Here is a 23,129-nt window from a genome sequence, read left to right as displayed (position 1 = left end):
ATTTTGGGGATGCAGCACCAATTATATGCCTACACCCCAGGAAGGGCTGGGGTGACTATCTGCCAGAGGAATAACTCATCTATCAGCTGATGACTAGAGCACCAAACAAACTACCCAGCCCCATGGGTAAACTAAGGATTTAAGAATGTAGTTCAGTGTGTGAAAAAATCATTGCTGCAAATCTAGCTAAGGTTGTTACCACAGGTACAGCAGGAAAGGTCAGGAGCTGTCAGGCAAGATGGAGCCTGTACACAATTTCTTTCTGTTGGAATTCCCTACTTCTGCCTTTATTTCCTCCATGTTTTTCTTTGACAGGACGTATTTTGGGTGACTTGCTACTGTATGGTATTTCTCTGAGCAAAGGCACAAGGCATGTATTTCAAATGGTGAAGGCTTTGTTTTGGGATCAGTTGCTGTGTACAGATGTGTGTATGTGAAGTCTGGCATGTGCTGTGTTTTTAGCAGCCTGCAAAACCTTGTTGCTGGAAAACAATGCCTTCCAGCATTAGCTTAATGTACTAAATGAAAAGTAGCAGCTTTTGCCTGGGCATTTTTTACATGGTTTTATACACATTTTTAAATATTGCAGAGTAGGGTAGCTCAGTATATGGAAATCAGGGCAAAATTTGAGCGATGCCCCGTGAAATACAAGGGGAGCACTTAAGAACTAGGACTAGGCTTAAGCCCACTTGAGTGTTACTTGAAGCCAGCTCCAAACAAGCATCCCATCCCTCTTCCTCATTTCACACAAAACCTATCCCCTGCCTTGCGACATTCAAATGCTCTGGTCTTGCAGCTCCTATCAGACAGTTCTACTTCTCCCAGTAATGCCATTAGACACCCTGTGATGACTAGGTTTTTATAACTAGAACGAACTAAAAATAAAACCTTCCAGGAATTTCAACTGTCTAACAGCAGCAGCAATGTGCTATTGCTAGCAGGGACACCTCTGCTGTTCCTGAGCAAGCACCAATAACTTGATATATTTATACCTGTATCTATATATATGTCAGTGCTTTACCTTGGGTATATTAAGGGAATTCAGAAGGGAAGAGCTGCCTTTGCAAAAGGCAAACAATTCTTTTGACACAGATGTTTGGGCAGATGAACCGAGCTGACCTGTGTCAGGATACTGCTCTCTTTCTATGTAAGAAGCCTCAGGAAGATGAAATTAAGGCTAAGCTGATGGCAAGAAAGCATGGAAACTGTAAAAACAGAGATGCCTATCAGAGTGGTTTTGTGAGCTATCCTTCCTCTCTGCCCCAAGCCTGCAGCCAGACCTTGGCCTGACAGCACACAACTCTCAGTACTCCCTGCTGGTTTTATTTCTGAACTCAGATGGTTATGGGAGTCTGAGATGGCACATCCTGTTTATTCAGAGATGGAAAAGACACCTTGGGTCTAGATTTTAGCAGTTCTCTTTGATATGCACACAGAAATTAAATGGAGGACAAAGTGAGGGCTAGGCAGGACTAATTCATGTGGAAATGGCTTTCCAGAACATAGGAATACAATAGGTCTCATTCACACAATGAAAATTAACAGCTAAACCTTATCCTAAGCCTGACTCTCTTACTAATCCTTCCAGGCAGACAGTTTTCAGTAAGTTATGTACAGAGGTTCACAGAATCGTGACTCCGAGGAAGAAAGGAATCATACAAACACAATAACTGGTCTATGTGGGCAAGCTGGAAAGTGGAGTGAATAGAAATAAAGACTAGGAAATATGCTCTGAGGTTTTAGGTCTGAACATTTCTCTGCACCCAAACAGACTTGCACACACAATAGCTCTCATCCAATTTACTGTGGGTTATGAAGAAATTGGCAGGAACACCTGACAGAGCATATTTTTATGACCTACTTAGCTTTGAAGCACCTATCATTATATCACATGGAAAAAAGATAAATTCATCAATGTTGCTTCTTTGCCTTTAACACAGGCCTTAGGATACAAACATCCCATTAAAGCAAGTGAGAAATACTTGCTTTCCAAAATATCTTGAATCCATCCTCAGCATAAGTTTTCCCATAGCACATTCACCCATAACAGACATTTACTAAACTAATGCATATTGATTCCAACACCTGAGTGTTTTTTATACATATATATATACACACATACATACACATATACATATATATATATAAATCAGCCCACTGAAGCACTGAGCATCACCTGGCAGTACAAAAATACCATGAGCAGCATCTGTTGTATTCCCTTTTTTCTCTTCTCCCATCTCCACCCAGGGGAAAAGACCAGGTAAGAAAGCTTTATGAAAAGTATTTAATCACACATTAAAATACAAGCGGTATGAAATACATGTACTGCTTTGCCTGATAAGCTTGATTTCAGGAAAATAAGACAAGCTACATATAGCAAAGTTTCAGTGCAAATTAGTGCAGCTTCATTTAATTTCTGATCCTGTCTCAGGTCACAGAGAAAGCCTTAAGGGAATTGCACTCATCTATCAAGGCAGAGCACAGTCTGTGTGAAGAGAACAGCAGAGATGATGATTGCCAACATCTTTTTCTTTCCAGACCAGCTTTATGCAGATTTAAAACCACTCTCTTGTTTCAAACCAGCTTTTCCTACCATTTTCACAGGAGCTCTGGCATTTGTAGGGAATACTTGACTTTTTTTCTAAACATGTATCTCCTCAAAACCTGATCTTGTAGCAGTGGTGGGTATTATGGTCATGTATAGTGTGAGGGTGCATTTAGCATGTGGCAGGAATGATATTTTCCTGCTGTTCCCCTCTGCTATATAAATACATAAAATGTACACTTTAATTAGCACACAAGTACAAATATGCAAAGAATTGTGACATATGTTACTGGCTCATTAACTATTAAGTAATAGATGCAGCAATTAATGGATTATTTCCATAACATCTGTTATTGCAGTAACTCAGTACTTAGAGAGAATAATTTTATAATAACTTCTTGGGGCTCTTTCCCCCATCAAGTCCACACAAAACTCTACTAAACTTTGGAAAAGCACCATCAAGTACTAATAAACCTCTAAGGTAGTTGTGTTTTCTTATGTGGGTACTACATCTCCTGCTTAGATATGTATTCACTGTTATGCTGGAGTGAGCATCATTTGTCTTTTGAATGTAACACAAACCAATAGAGAATTTAATGTTATCTATCATGGTCAAAAGTATCTACTTGGTCAAAAGTAGATCTTAATTAAAAGGGCAAGGCATTAAGAGATAGACTTACATATAGCCTCAAGTCATGGCAAATATTGCTTCTGTCCTTGAGGACCAACTTCACATTTTTTCATGTTTCCAAATCCAGTTGTGCCTCAGGCACTTAAATATCAGTAACAGGATTCCCCTGTGGGCACTCAGTGTACCAGTGGAAATGAATCACATTGCCTCTAAAAAGTGCTAATTTTGAATTCCTGACCTGGTTTAATACTGAAAGCAGTCAAATATTGCATTTATCCAAACCATGTAAGCCATTATGAAATATCACAAGTATGGGTTTAGAGGAATGTTTATGCCAAATAAAGGTTTATAAAGAATTTATTCAGTTATTACCTATTATTTCACTAATGCAACAACAGAATGAACAGTAGAATATTAGCATTTTCATCAGTTTTTCACCATAACCACTTTCTGTCAGGCATTCAACATCTAACATCCTCACTGGATTTAAAAACCTTTCTGTTTATTTCTAGAACCGCAACACAATTAACCTATCAAGCCCCAGTTTAAATAAGGTTTATCTTGCTTTTCCTTCACTGAGACCAAATTTTACACAGAAATGCCATGTTTAGGTGTGCCGCTACACTGGCTACCATAATTCAAAAGTACTTTCATGCCCTCATGAGACCCCACCTGGAACACTGCATCCAGATCTGGGGTTCTCAGCACAAGAAAGCCATGGACACTGTCGGAGCAGGTTCAGAGGTGGCCATGGAGATGCTCAGAGGGGTGGAGCAACTCTCCTATGAACACAGGCTGAGAGAGCTGGGGTTGTTCAGCACGGAGAAGACTCTAGGTGTTACAACAAATGAGGGAGAGAGAGTTTTTAGAGGGGTAGATAGTGATAGGACAAGATGGAATAGCTTATAACCAAAAGAAGAGATATTTAGACTGGATATTAGGAAGAAATTCCTTACTGTGAAGGTGATGAAGCACTGGCACTGGGTGCCCAAGGAAGCTGTGGATGCCCTGTGCCTGGTGTTCAAGGCCAGGCTGGGTGAGGCTTTCAACAACCTGGTCTAGTGGAAGTGTCCCTGCCCATGGCAGAGGGTTTGGAATGAGATAATTTTTAAGGTTTCTTGCAACCCAAATCAGTCACTGATTCTGTAATTTAACACATCAGGCTGCCCCAGCTTTCAAGTCTGTCTTAATGTGCAGGCCATTGTCAAGTACTATACACCAGCTTAGAAGTTTATCATGTCACAAGTGAGGAAGGTTCAGGCTACTGTAGGTTCTAAAGTAGGTTCAAAACTACTTTAATGAAGCTTAACTTTTTGCTGGAGCAAATCAGGTTCAGATGCCTTTAAAAATCCTGACTAGGGTGACTGACACATGCCCATGGACTCTCAGAACTGAACAGGGCTTCTCAAATGTCAGTTCTTTAAGACTTGATCTTTATTTAGTCTTCACATTTAAGCAAGAAATTAAAAACATTTTTAAAAAGTAAACCTTCTGTTTGGAAGACTGCTTCAAAGGCATCCTGAAAGAATTATCTCAGGGAATTGCCAGAGGCTGAATATGAATTTGATACCTGCATTTTTAAAAAAGACTTATACTTGGCATCATTTATGATCTCTTGTGCAACTCTTGGACAACTTCTTTGTTATGAATTGCAGCTCCTTCCATTAGCTACACTTAGAGTCCAGAGAATCCTGCAAGCAGGCATTTCTGGGTAGCTCCTTCAAGTGCAGGTGTCCTAAAGGGAATATCCAAAGATATTATTTAAGTCAGCTGTGAGCATAAGCTCCCAGCAGAAGTACACACAAAGTAGTCAGTCCAATTCCCAAAGCACTCCTAGGGCTATGTCTAAAGCCAGGAATGAAGAGGATTCTGTCCTCTTTCTCTCAAGAAGTTCACAATCCAAACCTTCAAATGAAGTCAACTGTGGCATTCATATTCTATGAAAAAATTCCTTCACCCAGCGTTTTTCTCCTGGGAAGCTGAAAGGCAGTGAGAGAGGCTCAGAGAAAAGCAAAACAATTCTTACCTCATTTGCTTCTCCTGTGTTGTGCTCTGTGTGTTTGGAGATTGTTTACCCAAAGGTGATTGCCTGATCAGACTCAGGTGTGATTAGTTTTGACTCATTGGCCAGTTAAGGCCAAGCTGTGTCAGGACTCTGGAACGAGTCACAAGTTTTTATAATCTTTTTTAGCATTCAGTAAGTATCCTTTCTGTATTCTTTAGTATAGCATAGTATTCTTTAATATAATACAGTATAATAAAGTAATAAATTAGTCTTCTGATAAGATGGAGTCAGATGCATCATTCCTGCCTTCATTAGGGCACCTTGTTTACAATAGTCAACTTCTGAATTCAGAAATCACTCAAAATTGTGATATACAAAAGACATTAAATATTTATTAAATTACAGCGGCGATAAACAGGAGAGTTAAAAACGTTAAAATATCTGAGTTTTGGATTCATTACTTTTTTCCATGACAATCAGTGGGTCCCTGGGATATCCGTTGGCACGTTTAAGAGTTCTTCGACTTCTTCCTGTAAAGCCTCAGCTTTTTCACTCAGCAGCATCTACAACAAGAAAACACAAAGAAAAACAAAAATTAGAAAACAAATACAAGTATTAGCTATAACTTCTAGATTAAAACACCAATGTTTCTTCCAAACTTGCACCTGGATCTGTAAAAGACTGCTGTGCTGCTCCCAGGACCGCAGCAGCTTTGCCTCAAAGAGCCAGCATTTTTTTGTCTATTAGTTTACACCCATATAGAAAGCAGTCACACAAAAATTCATACAGCACACAGATGATTTTCTGGATTCTGCCATCACAAATTACACCGATTTTACAGAATATGAACAGTTTTGACTGGAACTGTTAAGGAACATTTTTAACCTTAGACATTAATTTTCCACGTTAGAATAAACATTTATAAGTTGTGCCTGCCGAGCTGACTTCTTCCTTTATTTGAAATTTCTTACTACAGCATTTTACACCAGACATACAGGACTCCTGATATCAGCAGTTGTTTAATCCACTGCCCTGAACTGTTTGTTGCTGGCATGGAGAGGAACAGGACCCCATGCAAGCACTCTTCTAACTTCCCAGTTAGAGAAAACTCCATGAATTTAGTATCTGAGTGTGAGAGTAGGGTAGATTGCTTATCTACATCAAGGACAAATCTAGCAATCTGCATATATCCCTTTCTTTTGGCTCCCACAGCAGCAAACAAAAAAAGCAGCAAGAAGCCTACAACATTATCTGAACATGACCTTTAAAGTACACAACCCCCAAAGCTGGCATGTTTACTTCATGAGACTGTGCAAACCAAAACTTTCTAATTGACTGCCTTATTTTTACACCAATCACCCATCCTTTTATTCTGGACATTCCCTTACTTCACCAAGAGCTTGCTCTTATAGTAGAATCAAACATGAAGCCAATACCATTGCAACAGCAGATGATGAATAGAGATAGAGAGAGAATACCATCCCTTGAATAAAGTACTTCCTGCAGTTTTTGTTTAGATGCAACTCAGTGTTTGTTACAGACTCTGCATATTCAAATGGAAAAGACAGGAAAGAATAAAAGGGCATGACATAGGTGAAGTTAATAGGTGAAGTTAATCCTGCACCCTGTTGGTTTCCATTACTACAACCCTACAAATCCTATTCTTTGTCACAATTACCACTAGAACTTCTGTAAGGTAAGTTCTGAGATACTGGCAGAAGAGAGCATTTCAAGTATCAGACGAGCTGTCAAGCATTCTTGCCCTTTGCTTCCCCTCTGAAAAGCAGCACCACTTGGCTGTACACAACAAATTGTTCTTAGTACAGATGAGCATTTGGATCACAGATGTCCACTAATGCCTTTACTAGTAAACTGAATCCTTCCCTTTTAATGTCATTCCAACATCCACTTTTGACATATTGGAGTTCTGAAGCAGGTTTTCATAGCTTTGTTTCTAACTCACCTTTGCAGATGAAATTATTTGTTTGGCTTGACGTCGTGACAAGTGCTCAATCATCCCCACCAAAGTTTCTGGATTTGCATTAGCCAAGTGTGCTAAAGTTTTGTACCCTGCGTTGTAAAGCTGTTTTGCTCGTGCCTGAAAGTACAAAATTGTGTTAGATTAGAACACGAAATAAGAATTACTGGTAAGTGCCAATCTCTGCACCAATCTCAAACATTTCATTCTGCATATCAATCCAATTCTCTTTTTCGAATATGAATACTCACTGAGAATCTTTATAGCCTAAAAGCCCAGGTTTGCCATTAAGATTTACCACCCTAGCAATCTTATCCACCTCTTATGAATCCATTTGCTTTCATTTTCTCTGAGCCTAGATGGTACCAACGCTGTTGTCTTCTCATGTTGCCATGTTTTCTGCATTCACTGTAACTGACAGGCATGACAGTCCCACATTCTTTGGAGGTGTCTGTCATGTTTAGCTTCTCAGATTAAAACCTCAATGCCTTTAAATTCAATGGTTTTCTGACAACCTGATTCTACAATATGCTGGACAGGCAAGTTAAATCATTTTGCAAGGAGTAGAATCTTGGACTGAAATCCCAAAAGAGCTTTTGTTTTAATAGGAGTCTTTGATTCAGAGACTAGTTAAATTTCTTATTTAAAATACATGCAGTTCAAACATGACTTTGCATATTTCTGTAAAGATCTTCTAACTTAAATATGTAAATTCTTATTCCTCCTTACTCCCAGGAACTGAAGAATCCTTACCACAAAAGAAACCTGGACTCTGTTTTCTACAGAATTCACAGAATGACTAGGTTGGAAGAGACCTTAAAGATCATCAAGTCCAACCCATGCCCTAACACCTCAACTAAACCATGGCAGTGAGTGCCACATCCAGTCTTTTCTTAAACATATCCAGGGATGGTGACTCCACCACCTCCCCCGACAGACCATTCCAGAACTTCATCACCCTTTCTGTAAAAAACTTCTTCATAATATCCAACCTATATTTCTCTTAACGCAGCTTGAGACTGTGTCCTCTCATTCTGTCAGTTGCTGCCTGGAGAAAGAGACTGACCCCCACCTGACTACAGCCACCTTTCAGGAAGTTGTAGAGAGTGATAAGGTCACCTCTGAGTCTTCTTTTCTCCAGGCTAAGCAACCCCAGCTCCCTCAGTCGTCCCTCACAGGGCTTCTGTTCCAAGCCCCTCACCAGCCTTGTTGCCTCCTCTAGATGTGCGCGCTCAAGCGAGTCAACATCCTTCCTAAACCAAGAGGCCCAGAACTGGACACAGCACTCCAGGTGTGGCCTCACCAGTGCCCAGTACAGGGGCAGAATGACCTCCCTGCTCCTGCTGGCCACACTGTTCCTGGTACAGACCAGGATGTCATTGGCCTTCCGAGTACACTGCTAGCTCACGTTCAGCCAGCTGTCAACCAGTACCCCCAGGTCCCTTTCTGCCTGGGCCCTGTCTGGCCACACTGCTCCCCAGCCTATAATGGTGCAGGGGGTTATCGTGGCCAAAATGCAGGTCTCCAACTTCCAACTGAGTATACAGCTAAATTATTGTCCAAATATAGTATTTGCATAGTTGCTGTGGCAGAAGCCAGAAGAAAACCATAGGCCCCAGCTCCCATTTCTTAAACAGATCACTTTTCCCCCCCACCTCCAGACTGTTATGGAATATCTGCATTATGCTGAATTCCCAGTAACAAATTACTTGGTTTTCCAGATACACTTGAAAGGCACAGTAACATTTGGCATACAAGTTAACTCGAAAAGTTTCATGGAACCAGGTTTACTGACCTCTAGAACCCCTGCTACCTCCATCAGAGGGATGAGTTCTGTCTTAACACAGTATGTCAACTGCTTGGTAAGCTCTATCAGCAAGGCTTTATAAACCCAGAATTCTTCCAATTCCTGCAGAAACAAATATTGCTAAAAATCAGCTCCAAAGTTCTGTATTTGGGAAATATGACTGACAAAACTCTACAAAGGCAAAAAGTATATGTTTGTCTTCTAGATGAGGGAAGCACTATTATCTCTCTAAGTCATCATTTCAGAGAGCTGCAGAGGTGTATTCAGTATTCTTCAGCTGAACATCCCAAAGGTGGGGCAATTCTGAAGGATAAGCAATGCATTATTTCAGTTATTTCACCAACAGCACTGGCAGTGATCAATGCCCTGTACAATTTGTATATTTTCACATTCTCAGTGCATAAAGCTTGCTTTTACTATTAGAAATGTCATTGTATGACAATGTTGAGCTTTGCTCAACAGAAAATATAACATAGAACAGGAAAGGTGAAGAAACACTTTTGCACAGCAAAAGTTCTAAAGTAAGATAAAAAACCTCCAGATTTTGCAAAACCAAGCCACAAAGAATTTATTTACATTCTTTAACACAGTACCTCACAGAAATGTAGAAGGCAGGATGCAAAGGACGCGGCAGAACTGAGGAGATTCTGCACATATCCCCGGGGCAAGTTAAATTTCTCTGAAACACTCCATATATTGGTCTCTTTCAGTAGTGAATAAAGGACAAATGTCAGGTAGAACCTGTTCACCACAGCATTGTCCACATTCTAGGAATAAGAGAAGCTAGAATTCAGAGCCAGTATCACACTGCAGATGTTCTGTTAGTACTACAAGGCAAATCTTTTCATCTCTACTCCCTTCACAGCTTTAAAACATTTCTATACTACATACAAAGACATTAAAAACATTAAGAAAACCAACCAGTGAGCCTAAAAGAACTTTAATAATCAGAACAGCAATAAATAACACTTGCAGAAAAATAATCTGGAATTTGCAAATAATCAAATGAGATTATTAAACTGTCATCTTAGGTGTGAGAAATTGCCAACCTACCTTTCTGACAGCTTGACCAGAAGCCTTTTTGGTAATAAAGCTTTCCGGTACTCCCACAATATCTGCTACTTTTTGCTCTGCTGCACTTAGCTGGTTGAACTAAAACAAAATTTTATAAAGAATTTTCAGATATTTAGTTCTTTTAATACCATGGAAAACACGAGTACATTGTTCACAGTGCAACGATGTTTTTCAATATCTCTATAGTATAAGTAGAATAGTACTACAGTCACCAGTCAGGCAGCTCTGGGGCTTTTTTGCCTACCTGCCTGAATTATCTGTAACTGTCCATCTCTGAATGTCACATTTTAACAGAATTAAACAGTTTTTAGTGCACCCCCAGTAAAAAAAAGCATATTTGCCAACAGATTGTTACCCCACTTCATGTCCTATGTGTACAAACCCCCTGCAAATTTAATACACAGGATTACTGAATGCCCCAATGCATGTTTGCTAGCAATTTCTCACCTGTCTCAAGTATATCATCCAATCTGGGCTACAAGTAGAAGTCATATCATAGGGAGTTGACAGATATAGGAGATGAAGATTGCTCTCAAGAACCAGCCCCTCCAAACCCTTTTTCAATTCTCTGTACAGAATACTGCAGTATGCCAAGTCTATTGAGCCTAGAAAAAGCACACAGGGTAAGAATAAGCACAATTATAAACAGGCACACAGAGTTAAATGAAGCACATTTTAACATATAATCAGTATTGTCTTTACCTTCCACAAAAGCTTGTTATGCCATCTGAACTGGAGAGAAATATCTGTAACCTGAATTACTGTTCTAACCTAACATGAGTAGTGTAAGCCCCGTGTCTCTGGGGCTGTTGTTTGAGCCCACTCCGGCTGGCTATGGCCCTGGCCCACACGGTCTCACACGGGCGAAAGCAAAAGACGAGAAGCGCTCTTCTCCAGGTGGGGACGAGTGTCCTGTTCATCGGCTTGGGAAGGGACACCTCAGACCCCAGTGACCCCCAGGCAGGAAAGAGACTGTCCTCTTCCTGCAGGGGACTTTTATACCCGAGGAATGGGGTGGGAGAAGAGGACTGTAGGCAATGGGATACCGTTGAGGAGGGGCGAGGGGAGGGGTAACCAGGGGGCAGAGCACCAGGGGTGTAGGGCAGAGGGAGAGACCATGTGATGGGAGAAGGGAATAACAGTTCATGCAATACAAGGACAGGACTACTCAGTGAAAAGTTCAAATCACCGAGTGCAAAACCACAACAAAAGAAACTACTTAGTGCAATACTATAGAATAGTGAAGCAAAGCTGAGGAAAGGCAATCACCTATTTCCATGTCTGTTCATTCTGTGTGGTTTTGGAGTGCTTGTGAAATGTCTTGGCTTTACTGAAATCCTACAATAATTTTATAGATCGAAGGAACCCATCAGACTCATCGTATTTCAACTACATTCAACATCCCAAAATATTTATGATACGACAAGAAAACAGAACTTCCTGATATATTTATTTTTATTACAATTGGTCTACATGTCATATGCTCTCTTTCCCTTTTAAGCGTTCCAAGAAATCCTTCTGTTTACAATAACCTGTTTATAACTTGTAAAACAAGGCCCTGAGCCACTTCAATTACAACACTAAATCAATTAAGTGATTTTTTTTTAGGGGAACAGTTCTGGTTTTGTTCCCAGTGGGATCAATATTACCACACTTCATTCACATCACTTTCAGTCATGTGGTACTTCACTCCCATTTTCAGTCTACATCATGTAGTAAAACTCTTTCTTGACAACTTATTTTTCATTGCAGTTTAATAATAATTAGAAAAAAATCCATACCCTTATATGTAGCTTTACCCAAGGGTGTGATTGTCAGTGTAGATTTGGAATTGTGGTCCTTTTCAGTTATTCTTCCTTTTAGGAGTCCTTTTTCTATTAGATTTTCCAGCCCATCTTTAATTATCTCTGAGAGGCTCTTCTCTTTAGATAGCAGCTGCTGCTGAACCCCCAGCAATGTACAGCACATAAAATTGTCCACTTCCTCACGGGTAACTGCTATCTGCACCAGTTTGGGAAATGATTAGCATATTTAAAGTTATAATTTCACACATTTAATAAGACATAAGAAAAAATCACTGTATAAAGAAAGAGCTTGTGTTTCTACAGAAATACACCCCGACAAATAGAATGATAGATTCTGTATATCTGATGGACTGCTCTCCCTCTGTTCTATTATTCTAGCTACTGCATCATGTTAGCCTGTTTCCACTGTTTCTATTTGTATTTTGAATCAAGTATCAGAAATAGAAATATTAATATTCTATTGTATAATAAGGTATATATAATTTTTGCTTTTACACATAAGGTAATTGTTGTGTTAGAGGATTACTTATTGAGTTAAATGAGAAGATCTAATCAGATAAGGACAAAAATTTGATTAAAGCTTTTCTGAACTTGAAAGCCTGAGTGTTTAAGCAGTCTGTCTTTTACTACAGGATCAACAGGCGACATTTTCTTAGCATTTCCAAGCACTTAAGTTACTCACAGAGAAGAGTTAACTGATACCTTCAGTCCAACCAAAGATAACAACAGGCTCTGGATTCCCTTGGTCAACTCCAGCAGAAGATTGCTGTAGCAATTCTCCAAAGGACTGTGAACTAAATCCTGAACCTAAAAGGGGCAAGGAATATATTAGTACAGAGGAATATTCATGCATTAATTTTATACTTTCAAAAAAATCAAACTGACATGCATGATTCATCTTATTAAAAAAACAAGGGTAAACATCGAAAGTTTACAGTTCCCATCTGAAAACAAGCTACATAAAGGAAGTTTAAAGGTATTATTACATAAATCAAATACTTACAACTTTAAGAGGTGAACAAAAATTAAGCTAGGCAGCTTGGCTCCTCCTGTTTATTCCACCACCTTAACTCAACAATTTAAATTACCAACAGCTTTGTAAAAATTACCAAGTGTTTGTCTTTTTCTTGCACTATGAGAATACTTTCTCCAGCACTGTCAATCCCAGCTCGACCAGCTCTGCCAATCATTTGTTTATACTGGTTCTTCTTCAGGAAGTCATTGCCAACATAAGGAGCTCTGAGAATCACCCTGCAAAGACATCTTGAGTAAGTTATACTTTATATTCAAATTACTAAAGCAGCAATGAAATGTTACAAATTCAAATTCATTGTTTATATGAGCCCCTTACCTTGTAACTAATAAAAATCAAATGCACATCTTTAGACAGATGTGTAAATCAATTGTAAAGCCTTAAACTATTTAAGGTGTATTAAATGTGCACACAGAAGTGGGTTCTTAGCAGGCAATCTTTGGTCACACAGAGTACAGCAGAACTTGCATATGAAAAGATAACACATTTTTGTTTTAAAACATATTCCAACTGCAACTCCTTAGAAAATGTTTATTTTACCATTTAAACACTGTTCCTAGGAGAGTATCTAAAGAAATCACTGTTCTTTTGATTAACATTACTAAAAATATGAAAACATTTTTCAATTTATTAAAACTTCCTTAATCCATTTACATAAGTGCTCTTCAGTGATATACTCTGAGGTACTTCCTACTGATTCACATTTCCTACATGAATGCTGCAGTCTTGTGTCCCAAATTGAACACAACATCCTTTATATTTCTAATTTGCTGGTAGAAGCACAAACACACTTTAAACACCGAGATTTCCAACTTACTAAAGAATTTTTTTTTACAAAGCAAAAATTAATGCAAAATTAAATATTTTGGCTACTAACCTTCTAGCTGGTAGGTTCACTCCAGCAGCTAGAGTGGCTGTGCAAGCAAGCAGACACAGGACACCTGCAGAATAAGCTTCCTCTATGATTTTTCTTTCATCATTTGTAAGGCCACTATGGTGATAGGCAATACCAAAAGGGATTGTTTGCTTCAAAACAGGACAGACAGTTCCATTTCCAATATCCTTTAGGTTCTTGATGAGATCTTGTTTTTCTTTCTCCTTATGAGCTCTGAATTCTCTTGGAGGAGAAAAACCATTTCTTTAGACTTTGACCAATCATTAACCAAAAAGAAAATAAAAACCAAGAGACTGTCTACTTCTGTTCATCATTAATTTCTCTAACATCTAAGTTGAAGAAATAGTTATTTCCAGTAACTTTGAAACAGCAATACACAGGAGGCTGATTTAGTTGCAATAGAGCCTTTCTTGTTTGGAAACAGAGGAACAGAAGAGATCAAAGATGGCTGCTTTAGATTTTACAACTCAGATTTCTAAAGTGGGTATGGGAATAGAGATAGTCAACTGACTACCAAAGTACATGACCAAATACCAAATGCTTGTTTTCTAAGAGAAAAGCGTTTGTTTTCTAAGCTTCCAGAAACCAGTGCCAAAGGGACACAAAGTTAGATTAATTTAGTATGATTTTCCTTCTTTTCTTTAGTGGTTTTCCTCTGGCAATCATCTTTTTCAACTATTTTGGTACAAAGGAAAGAACTTAAAAAAAAATTTATTTAATAAGCCTTTAACGGTTTGCTATCACTTATGCAGTTAGCAACTTTATATGACTCCATGTAATCACCAGGGAAAACTAGATGACAACAAACCCTAAGTTGTAAGCAATTATTTCACTTAAAATTAAAAAAAAAAAAAAAGTATAAACTTACTTCTTGAGGTACTTACACACCATTGAAGCCACATTTTCACAACTCTTTTTAGTGGGACAAAAGATTAGGCAGGAATATTTAGGAATAACTTCAGTAACCAGAGCAATGATGTGGTCAGGATCTGCTTTCTCCAGATTACTAGAATACTGTAATAAGCACAGATTGACAGATACTTAAACCTAGGAATTAAGTCGTAACCTAAATATTCAACACTTGTTCTCAACCATTGCTTGAATACTCCCACTGGATTTAATGTGACATAATTCCAAGAAGTTGTAGGATAAGCTTTTCTCCCAGTCCTCACTTGAAAGACATCTAACTTGAAGGATATATGTATACACAAATCAAATGCTTTGCTTTTTCCCTTAATATTTCATTTTCTTTTAGCAGCACTACCAATAGACACATTTTCCTTTGTAAAGGTTGAAAGAATCCTTACAAGGCAGTAGTAAACTGGCAAAACCCCCAAAAGGCATTTTCTTTCAGTTTTATCCGAGAGTGATCAACTCTACCCCTGAAGAAAAAACACTGTATCTGAGTATCTGAAATACTCAAACATATTACTTTTCACAGGTCAAAATACTGAAGAAACCTCTACCCTTGAGGAGGCAAAAAGAAGTGCAAATCAAGTTAAACATTCAGTATTTTAAGGCTGTTTTTTTATTCCCAAAGCCTACCACTTCTTCCTCATGGGTACTACAACTGAATTATCATGTTTAATTTCTCTAGTAAAAGGCCTGTAAGCAAATCAGTGTAAAATAATGCATTTCACAACAGTTCTAAGAAACTATAAGCACTTTGTTTTTACCTTGAAATTAAGGAGACGTGAAAAAGCAAAGCCATTTTGTGTTTTGCTGTCAACTGCATAAATGGTATCTCGTATCTTTATGTATTCCTTTAATTCTACCTAGCAAGGTAGAAACCGCAAAGAGAAACTTTAGTTAAATGACTCAGTTTTCTCTAAAACTAAGCTGTATCTGTACATCAGCCACTTCTCTAAATATCACATGTCATATACATACTTGCACATAAGCACACACTTTAGAATTTTTAAGAGAACTTAATTGTTTTAATTATTTGTCTTGATAAAGCATGGAATCATAATGAAGAATGCCAAAATTGTATCCCATTAACTATTTATAAACCATGCTGTCCTGATAGTATATAAGAACCAGCACTACATATTCTAGTTATACCACATGGACTACAGTGATTCATCACAGTAGCTGTAATTTAGGAATTGCTTAAGTTAAAAAGAAGCAAATGCCTTAGCACAGCAGTATAAAGGTTATTGCATTTGTGTATTTAGAAGTGCATGGTATATTTACTGTATTGTTAGCAATTAGAGAGCAATAGCAGGCCTTATATTATACTGTGCAATTAAGCACAAAAGGTGTGATACAATTCTAAACAGATTTACTATGATTTTAAAGGCAAATATCTTCTTTACTAGTTCCTTGTCTGTATCTTGTATACAGACCGGTCTAAAATTATTAGCGTAGTACTCTGCTTGCAGGAACTTCTGCAGGTCTTCAACATTATTTAACGTTGCACTCATGCCAATGATCTGCGTCTTTTCTGTAAAACAGAAGTTGAAATTAATTTATTGTCACATTGCCAATTTTTAACACTTCTATTCAGTATCTAAGTCATGAGACTCCTTCACCATCAATCCTTCCAAAATGCCAAAGTAGCAGGTTTGAAGGGAAAGGCCACTACTAAAGAAATACTAACTAACTAAGAAATAATATGAAGTTACAAAATAGTAACTGAGATTTAAATGTAAAAAAAGAAGTGTTTAATTGGATGGCTAAAGGGTTCCTACAAATAAATGGAAGACATTTGACAGTACTCACGATTTCAGAGAGAAGTATCGAAAGAGCTTCAAAAACACCCTAACATCAGAGGGTCATTAGAGTGTCAATTAACACCTCAATGAGTATATGTGTTCATACATGGAGTCATGCCACGTTTTTCAAAAGCAGCCAAAACAGCACAAATCCAGAAAGTGAGAGTGACTTCTCTCAGAGGTCACAACTACAAAATGTTAATGACATTAACTGCAGCCATGACTTACTACTGGTGTAAAGAATTTTGGCCAGAGTCATTTCCAGTACTGCTCCACGACTTCCTGCCCCGAGCATATGCAGCTGTGGACAGAAGGGAAAAAGTAAAGGCAAGAATGCTAATGATTTGATGGTGTTTCTAAAACATCCTCCAAAAGACATAGATATAAAGAAATACTACAGAACTGTTTTTGTTGGACTTCCTAAAGATATCCCTTGTGTGAATTTGGATTGTTAAGTTCAGACGTATTACCTCACTTAAAAAAATTTAAGAATCACAGAAAAACAGACTCATGGGCAAATGTAGACAACAAGATTTACCTTCCATTTAACTAGACCACAACTGACACAGTTAACTCCTGACAGTAAACAGTCAGCGTGGAGATCTTTGTATTCGCCAGTCTGAGGCAATTTTAAACAAAATGTGACTTAAGCAACACTTAAAGTAAAAACATTCCTAGCAGCCAGCTTCTAGAAAAAACAGAAGTTAGTGCTTCAGCTGCCCTCTGTTTGGAAGCTACAGTGCTAAAGTATGGTCAGTCAGCCTGATTCCAGGAATTAAAATCCCCATCAGACATTATACAAATTACTCAACCCCACAATCAACCCTTGGTAGGGCAACTCAGCCCCACCACTACAACAGGCAATTCTCACAGCCACATGTTACTTGGTATTTTTCATTTTTGTCAATGTTTCACTGGATCATTACTACCAGACACAAAGTTGCATGGCTACATCTACAAATTAAGGTCTAGGCTTCAAAAAGTACATTACATAAAATTAAAACTATTTATGCTTTAATTCAACCCATTAGAGACTTCTAAATGACAAGTACTTATGCAGGAATTCACCATCAACCACTACCACAGTAGATTTCTCAATATAAATCTGTTACTCTGAAAAAGCAATAAATACTTCGTTTCATACAACTTTCAAAATTATAGAATTATGGGCCAATTCAGAACACAGAAAATAAAAGTAATTTTCATGATGAATACTCTAAGCAAAACCAAGCAGGCAAAGAACTGCTTCCCCCTAAATAACTGCTTATTAGAACCCCAAAAGAACTTGCACCTGATAAGTTGGAGGACATCTTGTGGCCTACCTCATCTACCACAACCAGGCCGAGGTCATTGATTCTTTCTGTTTCAATTAAGGAGTTCACCAGAGCATGTCCTTTTTCTATAGTAGCAATATAAAGAGATTTTTTTACTCTTCTTTTGATTGGTGGAAATCTTCCTTTACTTCCTGCATATTCTTCAACCAGGAAACCCAATTCTATCCCAAAACTCGATAAACCCCTAATCTATAAAAGAAAAATCAATTAGAGAACAAATTCATGCTCATTTTGGATTGCAGATCTGCCTCAACAACTCAACAGAAAACCAACCCACACCACAATCAGCTGCTCGAATTAGTTAAACATATTAGCTAAGACTATCTACTCCAGCTACAAAATTGAACTGTCTACACATATTATGGGTTTTATCTTTTGTCTAAAACTAACTTTCCCTTTATACCAAAATACTTTTTTATTTCAAGATCACATCTTTAGCAAGTTGGGCAGCACAGTTCTTAGGCTGCACAACTAAACAAAACATCCCAAAAAGCCATTATTTCAAAATTCAGCACCCTTTACTTCATAACTCAACATCTTCACCTCTTAATTTGTGTCTGTTCCATGGCAAAATTACTGACCGTCAGAGCAGCCTTTAGAAGAGGTCACTCACTTCCTATCGTATATTCATAAAAACCTTACTGCAAACCAGGCACATGAGCAAGTAAACAAAGCGCATCATGAAAGATTTATATCAAACAAAGCAGTACCAGAAATACTGTATCCAGACCTTTTCTTGGACAATGGCAACATATGGCAGGATCATCAGAACATCCTTCTGCCTGCAGAGTAATTCTTGGAGAATTATTATTTCAGCTACAAGAGTTTTTCCACCACCAGTCGGCAATGAGTATATCAAGTTCTTCCTTTGCTGTAGGGATTCTAACATCAAGCAATCATGCTGCCACTCTGTAAAATGAAAATGGAACTATCAGCAACCCCAGGGTAATAATGTTAGTTAATATGAAAATGCCTATGTTTCATTCAGAGCACTCTGAGCTCAGCCTCTGAGAGCTTTTCCTCAAAAAAGCACTTAAAGCCTTCAGTGATGGTGACTTCTAAAGTATTCTGAAATCCAGATGGACACCATCTATCCATGCCATCCATCTAAAACACCAAAATAGCCACTTCCTAAAACAGGACAACTACTTTTCCAATGTGGTTTATGTTAAGCATTACCTTAAATATTTTTACAGTATAATGGGTGAAACAGACAATACTCCACTAGAAGTTCTTTTTTTTTTTTCCTTTCCAACAGACCATTGGTTACACTACCATAAAGTGTTTCAATCCCTCGAAGTTGTCTGAATAAATCTTTAACCTTGCTAGGTAATCCATAAAAGGGGCCTATATCAAGAGAAGAAGATTCAATAGCTTTCCTAGCCACAAAAATCTCTTCAGATAAAACAGCTTCTTTGAGCTGCCTGGTCTTGGAGACCTGCAGAGTCTGGGCTCTGGCATTTCCAGTCATAGCACTTTTCAGGTGATCTTTGAGACTCTCAGCTTTAAATAAAGCACACTTGGAGTGTGAGGGAAAATCAGTAGGTCTGTTCCTGTGTTCAGCACCAGCATAAAAAGACAATGGGTCTCTGATTTTGTCTGAGAAAGAATTCATATATTCATCTCTCCCTTTTGAGAGTGGAGACGTTCTAGAAGCAGAAGAAAGTTCATCCATTTTTTCAAAATACAAAAGTTGTGATGATGGCAAGTCATCTAAAATAGACTCAGTTAATTTTTGATTGCCATCAGCTGTGTCACTGTCACACATTTGGCAGGCACCCTCTTTGTCACTTTTAGGGACAACCACATTTTGTGAAGCAGAGAAGTTATCTTGCTCTTTCTGGTGAACTCCTGACTGAAGGTTCTGAAGCACAATCTCTCCAGCTGCTTTCACATCCATAGTTTTATCCTGCAGGTATTTGTGGTCAATATCATCCACTTGAGCGATCAATGAATCGTTTCCATAAAAGCTGTCATAGTCACCAAACATATCCTCCTCGCTATCATTACTGCACTGCAAAAACGAAAGAGGAGTTACTGACACCCTGAGGCAATGCCACAGAAGGCAGAAAAACATGCAGAGTGCAAACATCAGAGCCAAGTCGCTTAAGGCTGCCCCAACTTACCACAAAGCATTTTGTGTGATATCGTCTGTGAAGAAAACCCAGCTTAGGTTCTGAACAAATCCTTTGATTAAGTGAAACAGATAACCCACAAGTAGGAGAATACGTGCTCGGAGAGATGAGATGACAGAGACGATTTTTTTAAAGCTAAAGCCAAACGGCAGCATACCCTCTCATACAGCATCCCGCCCTTCCCGACACACACCATCCTCCCAGACGGAGCTCCCCCGCCTCGCCACCAGCCCCAGGATCCCGCCATCCCCTACCAGAGCCTCCGCCGGGGGCCCCGCGCCACCAGAGCCACCAGAGCTCGGTCTCTTGCGAGCCACCGGCGAGCTGGCGGCAACGGGCTGCACTGGGGCCCGGCTCCGCTTGCGCTCCGAGCTGGAGCGGCTCTTCCTCCGCACGGCGAGCCTAGGCTCCGCCATGGCCGGGGCTGCGCGGCACCGTCACGGCCGCGGCCAGACACGGAGCGAAACCGCGCCAGGAGGCGTAACCACCATGGCGGGAGCGGGGACTCCTGGTAGCAGCCCGCCGGGAAAGCACGTGGCCGGGCGCCGCCAATCGCCCGTGCCCAGTCGGGAAGAGCGCACCGCTATTTGCTAGCGGGGAGGCGGCTCGCGGAGCGGGTGTCATGGCGGCGCAGGCCGCGCTGGCGCGGGGGCGCTGGCCGCGCTTGGCTCTCGGTGCGTCCCTCCCGCTCTCCCTCTGTCTCGAGCGGCTGCGGGGCAGTTCGCGTGTGCGGGCTGTCGCGCCGCGCCGCAGCTAACCTTGTTGCTCTCTCCCTTGCAGCGAAGCTGTGGGCGCGGCCGCGCCGCCTCCACCATGAAGGGCAGCCTGAGCGCTCGGACCAGGTGAGGCTTCCCCGACCTGTCCCGCCCTGCTGTCCCGCTGCTCTCCCCCATCACCGTTTCCAGCGATGGCTGGAAACACTTTGCTCTGGTTGCTGTGTAGCTCGGGGCTCATCAGACCCCGAATCCATTGTGGGGAGCGCAGCGAAGAGGGAGGTCATCCGGCGCTGGAAGTTAAGGCCGCACGGATCTGTATTTCAATATCTTAACGAGAGTCTGTTAAACCTGATATCCCTGTAGCTCGGACGTGGAGCAGGCCACAGGACAAGGACCAGTGGCCATAAACTAAAAATACAAGAAGTTTCACCTCAGCATGAGGAAAAACTTCTCTACACTGAGTGCAGCAGAGCCCTGGAACAGGCTGCCAACTGAGGTCACGGACTCTCTCTCTGGAGACATTCCAACCCCACCTGGCGTGTTCCTGTGACACCCGGTCCAGGTGACCCTGCCTTGGCAGGGGGTTGGACCAGATGATCTCCACAGGTCTCTTACAACACTGACTGTTTTGTTACTCTGTGCAAAGTGAAAAATCAGCTTTCCTATCTTGTAAAAATTTGGTGCTGGGTGTATTCTGAGGCTTGAGGAGGCTATTCAGAAATACCTCTCAAGGAGGCTCCTTAGAAGATATTTCTGAATCTCTCTCTTTAAAATGTATGTGAGCACATGGAAGCTTCCTCAGGCCATTTGCCAAGAAATTATTTTTTAAAAAAAGATTTCTTGCAACTTGTCAAACAGAACTACATTTTTACCAGCTTCTGCAGATTTTGACTTCAAGTAGATGTTTAAGCACTATCTTACTGAATGATTTAATAGACTTGCTAGTGTCATTGTTACTAAAGTATGAAAGGCTGTTTACTTGTTTGAAGTCTTTGAAGCTGCAAGGTACCAAGAAGTGAGTTAATGAAGTTATTGAAAAGTTCAGTGGTGCACTAAATATCTCTTCTGGTTTCAAGACAAATATTGATTAAAGGATTAAAAGTAATAAATGTTCTCTATTTTTTTGTGAAGCTTACAGATGCTTATCATTCTCTGATTTCAGCCCATACAAATGGAGAACCCCTACAAAGACCCTCCAAAGAGATGTGTCTTATGTGGAATAAATGTGGACTACAAGAATGTGCAGGTGAGTTTTAAAATTGCTGTCCTCGGATGAAGGGAAGTGGTTTACTGTTTTTAAATGTGTGTATACTAAGTCCAAAGTGATTTAAAAAAACCAATTAAAAAATCCATTCACATGTGTAAGGGTTTAAAACTTAAGAGTAAAAACGTGTATAGGTCAAGAGCCAAATAATGCTAAGATGCTTAATCTGCTAACTATGTGTGACAACTTTGCTGTTTAGCAAATAGAGTCCTTGGTTACAATTCAGCTGCCACAAAGCATGGAAGCATAGAAAATACTGTACTTTTTTCTTCAGGTAGAACTGGGTTTTGAAAAAACAGATGAAAAAATTAAAAATAGAGTACATAAAGCTCCAAAAAAAAAGTTCTTAAACTGACTTTGATTTTTCTTAATTTTAAGTAGCTTCTTTCCCAGTTTGTTTCTCCATATACTGGCTCCATTTATGGCAGGCATATCACAGGTATGTGAAGTATTAAATTAAATAATATACGGGGCAATAATAATAATAATTTTTGTGAGTCTAAGTAACTGTGCATCAGCAGTCTTTCTGCTAGTAACTAGTCCCAACTCCATACATTTTACAAGAGTATTCCCCTGACTTTAGTAGCCTGTATCAAGGAATTAAAATATCCTTTAATTGTATGCATTTTGTATTTAACAGTAAAAGCACCCGTGCATTTTTCTAGAAAGACTTAATCAAAGCTAGAGGGAATTGTCAGTAACATGCCTTTCATACTCTAATGACTTGCTTAGTGTTGAAAATAATTCATCTCTTTAGGTTTGTGCAACAAGAAGCAGAAGGAAATTACAAAAGCCATTAAAAGAGCTCATGTATTTGGTAAGTATGATTTTGCTTTTGAATTTTCTAACTCAAGACTACTTTTCTACTAAGAACACCTCCATCTTTTTTTTTAACAGGATTTATGCCAGTTATGTTTAAGAACCCACAATTTATCACAGACCCCAAGCTATGTAACATCAAGTATCCAGAGTGATATACTGTACAGAAATAAACAATAAAACTGTTTTTCATGTTTATGTACTTGTTTGCTGGAAATGTGGTTTGCTAGCATAATGTGTGGTTGACTGAGGGGTGGATGTCAGTCATTCTTTTATTTTTCTTCATGAAATCTCTGAAAATTATTGTCTGAAGGAAGATTAAAGCAATAGAAACTGGCAGCTATATGGACCCCTTCCACTGCTCACCAGTC

General features: G+C 39.4%; 2 protein-coding genes across 4 annotated transcripts; one reads left to right on the top strand and one right to left on the bottom strand.

Annotated features, from left to right (window-relative positions):
* Nucleotides 1-5,593: 5,593 nt before the first annotated feature.
* HELQ (helicase, POLQ like) lies at nt 5,594-20,429 on the bottom strand. 3 transcript variants are annotated; one of them, XM_084205179.1, is made up of 18 exons: nt 20,214-20,429; nt 19,100-19,838; nt 18,555-18,733; nt 17,813-18,013; nt 16,719-16,791; nt 16,062-16,219; nt 15,450-15,548; nt 14,642-14,787; nt 13,756-13,995; nt 12,955-13,096; nt 12,548-12,652; nt 11,822-12,041; nt 10,488-10,645; nt 10,020-10,118; nt 9,560-9,733; nt 8,955-9,068; nt 7,145-7,279; nt 5,594-5,744 (listed from the first exon to the last, which is right to left on the bottom strand). In XM_084205179.1, the coding sequence occupies exons 1-18, from the start codon at nt 20,373-20,375 to the stop codon at nt 5,658-5,660; spliced, it is 3,231 nt and encodes a 1,076-aa protein (XP_084061305.1). In that variant the 5' UTR covers nt 20,376-20,429; the 3' UTR covers nt 5,594-5,657. The 3 variants fall into 3 exon arrangements, with proteins under 3 accessions (XP_084061305.1, XP_084061306.1, XP_084061307.1); XM_084205180.1 differs by having other exon boundaries at nt 16,122-16,219; XM_084205181.1 differs by having other exon boundaries at nt 19,100-19,833; nt 20,214-20,295.
* A 96-nt stretch (nt 20,430-20,525) lies between these two features.
* Nucleotides 20,526-22,956, top strand: MRPS18C (mitochondrial ribosomal protein S18C). Its single transcript, XM_084204858.1, has 6 exons — nt 20,526-20,633; nt 20,740-20,801; nt 21,838-21,921; nt 22,321-22,378; nt 22,697-22,756; nt 22,837-22,956. The coding sequence occupies exons 1-6, from the start codon at nt 20,582-20,584 to the stop codon at nt 22,911-22,913; spliced, it is 393 nt and encodes a 130-aa protein (XP_084060984.1). The 5' UTR covers nt 20,526-20,581; the 3' UTR covers nt 22,914-22,956.
* The last annotated feature ends 173 nt before the right edge of the window (nt 22,957-23,129 follow it).

Source organism: Fringilla coelebs, assembly GCF_963513975.1.
Source record: "Fringilla coelebs genome assembly, chromosome: 4".
Classification (NCBI taxonomy): domain Eukaryota; kingdom Metazoa; phylum Chordata; class Aves; order Passeriformes; family Fringillidae; genus Fringilla; species Fringilla coelebs.
Note: the sequence above shows the minus strand (reverse complement) of the source record. Positions and strands in the feature narration are given on the sequence as shown.

Excerpts from the sequence above, each read along its gene's own strand:
- HELQ (XM_084205179.1), bottom strand. The coding sequence starts at position 20,375 with ATGGCGGAGCCTAGGCTCGCCGTGCGGAGGAAGAGCCGCTCCAGCTCG. Across the intron at positions 16,792-17,812 it reads GCCTGGTTGTGGTAGATGAG|CTGCATATGCTCGGGGCAGG; the intron begins GTAGGCCACAAG and ends TTCTGTCCACAG. Across the intron at positions 13,097-13,755 it reads GTGAACCTACCAGCTAGAAG|GGTGATTCTCAGAGCTCCTT; the intron begins GTTAGTAGCCAA and ends ATGTCTTTGCAG.
- MRPS18C (XM_084204858.1), top strand. The coding sequence starts at position 20,582 with ATGGCGGCGCAGGCCGCGCTGGCGCGGGGGCGCTGGCCGCGCTTGGCT. Across the intron at positions 21,922-22,320 it reads TGGACTACAAGAATGTGCAG|CTTCTTTCCCAGTTTGTTTC; the intron begins GTGAGTTTTAAA and ends AATTTTAAGTAG. Across the intron at positions 22,757-22,836 it reads TAAAAGAGCTCATGTATTTG|GATTTATGCCAGTTATGTTT; the intron begins GTAAGTATGATT and ends TTTTTTTAACAG.